The 10,892-nt window shown below is 31.7% G+C and overlaps 1 protein-coding gene across 1 annotated transcript in view; it reads right to left on the bottom strand.

Moving 5' to 3' along the window:
- The window catches only part of LOC129217265 (uncharacterized), a 32,900-nt gene extending 22,310 nt beyond the window's left edge, over positions 1 to 10,590 (bottom strand). The window contains exon 1 of the mRNA XM_054851536.1: positions 10,455 to 10,590. Within this exon, the coding sequence (XP_054707511.1) occupies positions 10,455 to 10,469 (15 nt within the window). The 5' untranslated portion in view covers positions 10,470 to 10,590. The remainder of the gene's footprint in view (positions 1 to 10,454) is intronic.
- Between the last annotated feature and the right edge of the window lie 302 nt (positions 10,591 to 10,892).

Below are 10,892 nucleotides of genomic sequence, written 5' to 3' on the forward strand. Positions count from 1 at the left end.
ACTTTCCAATACATAGAAAAAATCAAAACTAATTATCAATAAAAATTTGTCGCAGAGTAACATTTCAAAGTTAAGTAGCTAAAATAAATGAGTAACTAAAATACAAACGATTTATATACAAAACTACATAATGGCTCTCAATTCTAAGTAGGGGGAATGTGGGGCACAGTGAAATAGTTAAAATGACTGAGCTTTTTCAAAATGAAAATTTGTTATAAAAATTACAGTACATAAAGAAAGAACATTGTATTTTACAATAAAACTTGCATTGAAACATTTTTTATTTTTGGTAGTAAAATTGTGCCTTCAAAAAAAATGGATATTTTTAACCTTTTTTTTTTCATGGGGCAAAGAAAAAAATGAAATATTTTCTATGCGATTGAGAAAAATATTTTTGAACAAATTAATGAGCAAATAAAAGGTTAATTGAACAAATGAAAAGATAATGAAACAATAAACTAATAAATAAATACGTTAATTGATTAATGTGTGAAGAAAAATAAGTGAATGAATAAAATAATGAATGAATAAGAAAATAAGTAAATGAATGAAATGATATAAGTGAATAATTAAGTAAGGGAATGTAAATAAATTAGTTAATAAATGAATACATAAGTGATTTAGTAAATTATTGAATGAGTAAACGAAATTAATTATTTCACTTTGCCCCATCCACTTTGCCTTGCATAGACTTGACTAATTGTGAAAAATATTAGAAACGCAAATAAGCTAAATATTAACTAAATAAGTACTGCGTCGACTTTTAGAAGGTCCCAATTAATGTTTAAAATGTTAAGAAGAAAATCTTTATCATTTGATAATATCAAAATAATTTTTGACTTACAACAAAATATTAGAAATTGAGTATCGATTTTTGAAAAATGCTTGAATTATCATAATATGCTTTGATTTTCAGATGTAATTTTTTCTTGACTCGAATAGCCTTCATATGTTACTACATAATTAAAATATTACTAAGTAAGTGGAGGTTGAAACGGAGTATTTCATCATTTCACTTTTCCCTGCTAGTTCACTTTGCCCCACATTCCCATACAATACTTAAAATTTGCAAAACAGAAATGAAACCCCTGAAAGCAAAGACGTGTAGTCCCAAAATTAACAATTTGGAGAAAAATAGTGTACACGGTAGAAGACTCTCTCATGTTTTGATGCAAAAAGTGGTACTTGTAGCCCTGGTAGGTGCTGTTGCACAACATGATTTAGGAGAAAAAAAATCGATGAAAGTCTACTTAAGTAACTTTGAGAACTTTGTACATATTTTACTCAAAATTTAAAGAACTCATTTACATACGCAACCCTGTATATTATAGAAATCAAAATTATAGATTTTAACTGTTACTAAGGCAGTGAATCATTTTTGTAGTTATTATTGTATACTAGAAAATCTCCCATCAGGGTATGACGGGTGAAAATTGCTTCTACATTTGAACGAAGCAATTGCCTGTTTGGTGATATTTTGATACTTGAAATTGTAACCCTAACTCCAGTGGATTAACCTTAAACTCTTTTCACTGTACACTTAGTAATTCTTTGATTCTTCAATCTTAGATTTTTTTCCTTTTACTGCAAAAATTGAATGAATGAAGAAAATAATTATTGTTGAGAATAGTATAGATAAAAAAATCTTAAGATAGTGACGAAACAGACGTTGTAAAATAAGTGATTTCTCTCACTTGAAGCCTAACGTTCCTCATTAGGATGTCTGTAGAAAATTGACTAAACAAATGTACGGACTAATTTGCTTTTTCTTCTCTTTGAAGTCCTAGCTAAAAACATGATTGAGGAGAGGTCTGTGTACGAGAAAAGCCGATGAAGGGGAAATTACTTTTCCTTCGGAAGAAAACAATTCAAAACAAAAACGTATTTATCATTTTCCAATTTTGTCATGCCTGGAAAATTTAGATCCGTGACTCCAAAAGACAGACCTGAAATCTGATACCCCCCTTCTCCCCTGAACTTCAACAAATATTAATCTTATGGTCAAAAAATATTTCATTTTCATGAGGTGAATGAAAATTTTAAAATTTGTTTAATAAAAAGAAAAATAATAGTTTAAAAAACTAAAAAAACACGCTTTTGTAGCAAAATGAACTAAAAGTGAAAAATAATCTTTGGATGATAGTAGTTGACCAATCACTTAATTTTAATGTAATTCAAAAACGCGTGGGGTGCTGTCTATTTACATTTTTGCATGGACACAAATGGAAGAAGTTCAAGACAACTGATAAGAAGCCCCCCACGCTTTTTTGTATTACATTAAAATTAAGTGATTGGTTAACTACTATCATCCAAAGATTATTTTTCACTTTTTAGTTCATTTTGCTACGAAAGCGTGTTTTTTTAGTTTTTTAAACTATTATTTTATTTTTCGGTTTTTTAGTCTTATGTTGGAGAATTATCAAGCAAAATTGCAATTACTTCTTTGCGGAAATCATATTTATATTACTTTGAAAATTTGAGATGCATTTGAATAAAAGTTTTGTTCAACAATGGTCTGATCAGCAATGAATTTTTAATTGAAGGCTCACCTAAATTTTGGCAGGAAAACAGTTAAAAACAGTTATATTTCATGTTCTAATTACCTTGGAACATTGGAACAAATTTTGTATGATGCAGAAAAATTAAAGGTTTTTGTAGATATTTTTAAATAATTTTTGCGAGCATTTTTTAATGTATTTTTTAACTTTTTTATATTTCACATTGTTGGATTTATGCCAAAATATTGTTTAAAGGTGGAGGAAACTAACAATTAAAAGTGTTAATTAATTAATTTGATTGTAGAATATTGCATTGTCATCGGGTCTGAGGTCACGTGCCAAATTTCAAAAGAATTCGATCGCAGGAAGTGGGCGAAATTTGAGCTGCAAGATTCCGTTACAAGATATATACATACATACATACATACATATATACATACATACATACAGGTGAAGCTAATAAAAGCGTGTTAAAAATATATAACTACAGAAAGTAAATTTTACTCTTATTGAGCACTTTTATTATAATTGACCTGATTGTCACGGAAAAATCCGAGGCCAGCTTTTGTTTATATCTCAGCAACTAGACCGCTTAGAGACTTCGGGATTTCCCTAAATGATTTGCTCAATCGTAAGGACTACTTAACGCAGAAAAATTAAAATTCTAAAATAAAATAACTATTTTGGTTCGGGTGGAAAACAGGAAATTTCATGTAATTTCCCCATTAAATGTTTAAATATAAAACTCATTGTTACACATTTTGTTGTACATGCATCAGTAATGTTAATAGTAATCATAATCAAAATTTTGAATCAAGGTTTTTCTGAAGCAAAAATAAAATTTTTTCAATGCCCTCCGATGCTTTCTTTGGGGTTTTATCTTCATCTATGTCGATATACGATAACGGGGCTAAATAAAGAGACATATTAGGAACTTTATCACAAGTAACTTGTATGTTGTGAACCATAACGTTTGCTTATACTAGCAACTAGACCACTAAAGACTTCGGTATTCACTAAAAGATTAGTTTAATCTTAATGTACAACTTAATACTAAAAAATTAAATTCTTAAATAAAATTTTGTTTGAAAACGAAAAACTTTAAAATAACGGAATTTTTTAAAAAAATATTAAGCACTTTTCATAGTGCGCTCAAGTCATTTCAAATCAAACTTTCTCATTAAGAAAAATATACATGTTCAAATTTATGACTGGAAACTAGATTATGATAAAACATTCTCTGCATGATTTTAGTTGCACTTTTCTTTGTTTGTAAAGCCTTTTTCTTGGAATAATTAAAAACTACAGGAATACTTCAACTGTTCTTTCTGACGCAGGAAAGTTATTTTGTCCTTTTGAGTGCATTATGCAAAAAGCTTAGTATTTTTTTTTTAAAAATTTGTTATTTTGTTTGTAACGGTTCGAAAAATTACATAAAAAGTAAACTTTATTGCTTCTAAATATTTTTCACCCTATTCAGCTGCCCCTTCTGTGTCTATTGAGAAATTCGGCTCTGCTTATTGTTTGGTCACAGGGAGGAAACGGCAGCATAATTGATAGAAAAGTGAATATCGGTTCTTTTATCTCTAAGAATTTTTTTTATGTATTATGCAAGAATCAGCCGATTTATTTTCACTAAAATTAATTAACGAATCATTCCACGCACGCTGAAGTGTATTTCCCCAGCAATTTACGAATGAAACCAAATTATTGCCTTGGACATTTAGTATCACGACGAAAGTAAAACTCTTGCAATCTACCGCTGCTGCAAACGGCTTCTTGAGCAAGAAGAAAAACCATTCATAAAACGAAGATATCCTCTTTTCTTTACTTCAATTGGCATTGGGAGAAACACAGACTATCGTATTTACGGAAATGCATGACTTAACACTGAAGTTCATTACTGAAATTAATAAGGCCATACTAAAGATTAATTGCCGTTACAATAACTTTTTTAAATAAGGAGATGAAGTATATCCCATAAACTTAGATATGTTGCTATTAAAAATCTAGAATACAGGAATGATAGCTCTCTTATTCATTTGAGAAGTAACAGTCTTTCATAATCTACATAAATATTAATGTAACACCCCTAGGCGTTTAATAACCACGGTGACCGTAAGCTGTATAAACGCAGAATTTATTGAACTGCCTTATTTGTTATTTGTGGCTTGCATTTTCTTTTTTTGCAGCGAGAGTCAATTTGCCTTTCAATGGAAGGTTTATATTGTTCACGTAATGAAGAACCTTGTCCAAATAACGCGGAGTTAAACCCGGATAATAAAATAAGCAATGAAAGATTTGATGTCCAACATTACTCGTTATACCGCCTTTAGTGTTATAAACCTTAAAATGTAATGACACTACTGCTTTTACTTTACTTTATGACACGGCTTATTGTTTAAACCTATGCCGTTGTCTAATAAAATAAAACATTCGGTGTGTTGTTGCAAAATTAAAAAGGTAAGAAAAACGAGCTGATGTGTGCCTCACATGATTTCCTTTTACTCCAATTTAATGTCATTTCCCTATTATTGGCAATTTTAATGTTATTCAATTTTTTACTTTCTAAATATCACCAACAGTGGCCAAATTAAAACCAAATTTAAAAAAAAAAAATTAAAAATCGCCAACTTTGCCGCCAAGTTGGCGACAAAACTTGGCGACCAAAAGACTAGTGATATATCGCCAAGTGTCCGACAAATTATAACACCATTTGAGTTTACATCGAAATTAACCATGACTTATCTCCAAAAAGGGGCAAAAACCCCTTTAGAAACATCCGAATGAAACCAAAAGGGAAGGTGCACAACTAGATCCCACTAGGAGTCTACGTACCAAATTTCAACCTTCTAGGACATACCGTTTTTGAGTTATGCGAGATACATACACACATACGCACATACATACGCACATACGGACGTCACGAGAAAATTCGTTGTAATTAACTCGTGGGTCGTCAAAATGGATATTTCGGGTGTCTGTACGTTCCTAGGCATATATCCACGTGTGGTCGGGTCGAAAAAAAAATCAACATTCATTCGGGGGTGAGAAAAATGGCAATTAAGGCCGATTTTTGAGTGAAAATTGTTTCGCTAATACAATACTTCCTTTCTACTTTCTTCTATATCTAATATATAGAAGAAAGTATTGGATTCGTGCAAATTTTCGAATTTCGAATTTTGACGAATTCGAACGTTTTGAGGTGTGCTGAGTCCATTTCGACTATTTTTGGAAAATGTCTGTCTGTCTGTGTGTGTGTATGTGTGTGTGTATGTATGTGTGTGTGTCACGTCTGTGTGTGACCAGTTTTTTGTGGCCACTCTACAGCAAAAACTACCGCATGAAATCGAACGAAATTCGGTACACATATGTGCCGCTATGTGAACTTGTGCCCATTGGTTTTTGGCGCGAATTCCACCAAGGGGGGTGGAGCAATGGGACGTTTCTTGAGTTACGCGTGCTTGCTATTCCTCAGGAAGTAACTGGCGGAATCAAACAAAATTTGGTCCATATGTTGCCACTAACAGGAGCAGGTGCTGATTCAATTTTGGTGTCAATAGCTCAAACGGGAGTTGAGTTATAGAACGTTTTTTGTCGTCAATTGTGACTGCTGTATCTCAAGAAATAATAAACGGAATCAAACAAAAATTTTTTGACAAGTAGCCCTTAGTGGGGATAAGAGCTGAATTTATTTTGGTGTCAACAGCTAAAAAGGGGGTAGCGCAATCGCCCGTTCTTTTTTTCCATTGTGAGTGCCCTATCTCGAGAAGTAATGCTACGTTCTGGTTGAAATTTGGAATATATGTGAGTCCATACGTAAACAGGCTTTGGTTCAATTTTGACACCAATCGCTCCAAGGGGTGTTTATTTATTTATTTATTTTTTTTTGCGAATAAAAATAGTTTTATTAATGCAACAATAAGAAAGATAAATCGTAATAGATTGTCGTCTGCGTATTTCTCGTGATTTTAATTGTATGGAAACATAGACTAATAATAAGAGTAGACCGAGCTATGGCAACCCTTTTGCTGCTCATAAACCAAACCATGTGACTGGTGGATATCCTAGCAACAGCGGGCGTTAATCGTAGCAGACGATCAACGCCAGCGCGAAATAAAATAAATAGAATTGATGGAACACGGAAGAATGATCTTTTATGGAGTCCGATTTGTAAATTTGTTATTCTAAGTTGTAAATATTTTGTTAATATAGTGAGTTTTTCGTTTAGATAGCATTGTGCATTTTCTTTAGTCAATTTCAATAACTCTCTAAGCAATAAAAGATGCAAGCGACCAAGAAGAATCAGCAAACGGTAAGATTTTTACCTACAGTTTCAATTTAAGATGCCGATTAGTACATTTTTGCGTTAACGCAAAACGTTTACGCCATTTCGTTCACGCCAACACTGACAGCTCCAAATGAAATAAAAGTCACCGAAAACTGATCAAAAACTATTACTAATGTCAAAATAATGCATAACTAAAAGAAAAACAGTTCAATCTCTGCACCTGGAAGTTTTTTTTAATGAAAACACATTGTCTTAAAATACATGTCGAGTGCCAAACTATAGATAATGCTGCCATCTAGCAACCATGCTGCCAAAGTCTTCGCCAAGCCCTTCCACTAGTCACATGATACATCTATGAACCAATTTTCTTTATCAGCAAGAATGAGAAAGCTCGGTCTACTCTTATTATTAGTCTATGTATGGAAATGATCGGAAATATTATCTCAATGATTTAAAATTTTTAACTGTTGCCATCTTATGTTTGTTAATAAATAAAATATTTGTAATTAATTCAAGTAAGGCTTTTAAAGTAACTTTCAATTTTCGCTCTTTGTTTTGTTTTTACAATAATTCAGACACTGGGATGGTCGTCAAGTTTTTGCATGTGTAATTTTGTTTTTGTTAGGAATATTGCTTCCTCGTCAAGCATGGGGAGGGATCAGAAAAAGGAAAAATATAGAAGAAAGTTTCGTGATGGCCACAACATACTAGTTTGTAAAAGGAGGTAAAAAGTAAGAATGTTTAACTGGAAAGAGGGAAAAAGAAACTTGAAGGAGTAAAATAGTGAAAATTGTGAGTGGGAAAATCGCTGCGTAAAACTCATCATCAGCAACAGGAATGCAAAAAACAAAATACAATAAAAGTACAAAAAACAAAAAAGAAATTAAAAAAAATGTTTGAATTTTGAAACTTGAATTCAAATTATGTTTTTCGGAATCACGAATCACGATAGGACATTACTCGTAGGGTTTCTTGTTTCTACTGCATTATAAGCGTAGAAGAATAAAATCAAAAGACGGACGCCATTAACGGTCAAGTGAACACAATAAGAAATTCGTGATTGGTCGAAATAAAAAGACGACTATTGTATTTTACACTATTTTAAAGCTCTTATATGAGTATCAATGTTTATTAACAAACTTGTGAAGCATGTTAATATCTACAATATGTTTTCCTTCTTTTTTTTTCATTCTGTTTCTTTTTTTTTTCCCCCCCTAAGTAGGCTAGTCCGCACGAAGTTTCGATTTCAAAGCTCTCGGAGTATTTTTAGTATAATGTGTTATTACGAATTTACCACTAGTAATAAAATATTTTCATTTAATTATCGATTTTACAAAAAATAAAAAAATTGAAATTAATAACAATACTCTGAAAAGAGGCCAACCGACTTCGCGAACATCCAATGAGAGCGCATCCCTACTTCATTGCATCCTGCGCCGATTAAAGAAATTGGATTTTGTACTAAATGAGTTGCATCATATCTCGAAATTATTTAAAATTTTATTTTAAATACTAAATTATCCTAAACTGATAAAAATATGAATAAAAAATAAAACTTTTTGAAGCAATTCCCTTAGATGGCGCAAGCTTAACTTCTGACCTTGAAGGTTCAATGTAAAAGTTTTTCAACTTTAAATTGATTTAACTTAAATTTTAAAAATGAGACAAGCTAAAGGGACTTGAAATCCCACGATCTACCCCCATTCGACGAATATATACGGCTCTATAGGAAGTTATTACAAAATAAAGCAGCGAAATAATGAATTAAGTGAGGAAATTTATAACACTACACATGTTTCTCTGTTTTTTTTTTCCCCTAGAAGAAAATGGATGGAAGCCTCTTTTGAGTAACTACTTATATTATTTTTAAAGGACCAAGTCCGTGATCTTCCCAGCGGCGGCGCCGCGCCAGTACTATAATGGCAGATAAAGCAATTGGTCAATGAATATGTAATACTTAAAATTAAATTTTTTGTGTTATATTTGAAAAGAAGAAAAAGTGTCATAATTTTTTAAGAGGTGGAAATCGGAAAACAAAACCAGAACTAGCTCAAATTTTGCATTATGCGCATTTTTTTTTTTTTTTGAACAAAATACATACGTTATTTTTTTACCTCCTTCTTCACTCCAAAACAAATACATATATCTTTCTAAAGAGCCTGAACGACCCCTGTTCACACATTTGTTGGAGGAAGTAGAGGGGAGGGGGGAGGCCAGACACATTGCTTCGTGCTATTTTTCTAACTACTTAAAATATACTTTTCCTGTCTTTATATTTAGCCTTTTTTCTCGTTAAAACAAACAAACGAACACACACACACATATAAAAAAAGAGGGGGGAGCAGAAGGGTCGGTGTACCGTAAAATATCGCAGGAAGTTAAAAAAAAAAGTTGAAAATAAGTTAAGTAGTTACATAAATAGAGAAAAATAAAATATTTGAAACCTTGCCTTCGAAATGAGATTACATGTGCACTGTTGGTCTGTCCCCCTCCCTCTTCTAACCACTCTTGATGAAACAGACAATAGAACTATGCAATCAAACCATTTTCGTACAAAATAATTCGGCCATCTCAATCCCATGTTTCAAATTTATTCATTTCAACAATTTTTCATCCAAATTTGAATCGTTTAAAAAACTCATTAGCGTCTATAGATAAAAGGCGGATTTGCTTCGCTCAAATTATGTAGGGAAGAACTTTAATTTTGAATATATACCAAAAAAACAAAACAAAACAAAGAGAGTTTTTCATTTGGTTCTCTCAAAGACATTTTTTTGAATGGTTTAAAAAAAACAAAACTGTGTTAGTACCTAAAGAAAAAAATGCAGCTTTGGTTCCATTTTTTTCCATGGCTTTTCACCATGGCTTTGGTTCCAAAGCCATGGTTTGTAAATGAAATTAGCAAACCATGAACTAAAAAGTGGATTTGTTTCAAACAAACTTCACAGAAAAGAGTTTTTCACACAAAATATGTTACGAAAGGTTTTCTTTTAAATTTGTTTATTTCAAAGACAGGTATTTATTAATAAACTTAGTAATTTTAATAAACCTATTATTATTATATTAGTATTAGTTTTGCTGTTTTATTTTTTTTAAGCTTTTTTAAAAATTCTCCTTTATTTATTTATTTACTGGGCATTAAACAAAAACTAACACAGCAGTTAGGAAAAATTCAAACTTTTAAGGTATCAAGTTAATGTTAGTAAAAGTCCTTTTTAGCTCTGAAAAGTTGATAAAATTGGAGATTCTTAATTTATTTCCATGATCTATCTTCTAAAATTGTAAATGAAAATCACAAATATATATTTCTCCCCGCAAAAATTAATTTTAACCAAAATGCAGTTCACTTGGGAAAATTAATCAAAACGGAAATGCCTTTCTTTCTCAGTGGATTTAACTTTGACAAAAGTAAATGATTAATTAATTAAGATGGAAAAGATTTTTTTTCAACAGAAAAAAAAAAGACTACAAGCGATTTCCTTTTTAATCCAAATAATTCATAGAGTTATATTTTTTTAAGTTTGGAATTTCGTAAGGGCTAACGATTTTTTTTTTTTTTTTTAACGGATATTTTAAAAAAGAAGAAAACGACGAAATAGCCTAAGGATATTTTATAATTATTATTATTTTTTAATGTAATAAAAGGAAAACATATTCAAACTCACCCACATGTTTCTCATTCCATACAGTCTTGAAGTTTGAAACAAACTATACGGGAAATATAAACGCCGCCTTTCTTCTAAACACCCTGAAGGTTTCACAACGCGCGCGCGCGCTATCGATATTATCTTCCGGCGAATCGTCATCAGACACGCAAAAGTGGTCACGCAGCGGGGTCAGCTGCGGACCGAGAGTTGGATATTATTCGGCCTTGGCGGGTAAATTGCGGGACGAACTTGGCGCTTTATCGCTGTTTTTAAGTATTTGTGGTTCTATAGTATTTCGAGCTAATTCCCGATTTCCCGCAGTTTTTTTTTTTTTTTTTTTTTTTTTTTTTTTGAGCAATCACGATTGCTAATTGTTTTCATTTGATCGTCCTTGATGTCCGCGGTTCTTTTTTCAAATCCACCGCCCTCTGCCGGCGCTGTTCCGGCGCGACTCCT

The sequence above is a fragment of the Uloborus diversus genome, chromosome 2, assembly GCF_026930045.1.
Source record: "Uloborus diversus isolate 005 chromosome 2, Udiv.v.3.1, whole genome shotgun sequence".
Lineage (NCBI taxonomy): Eukaryota > Metazoa > Arthropoda > Arachnida > Araneae > Uloboridae > Uloborus > Uloborus diversus.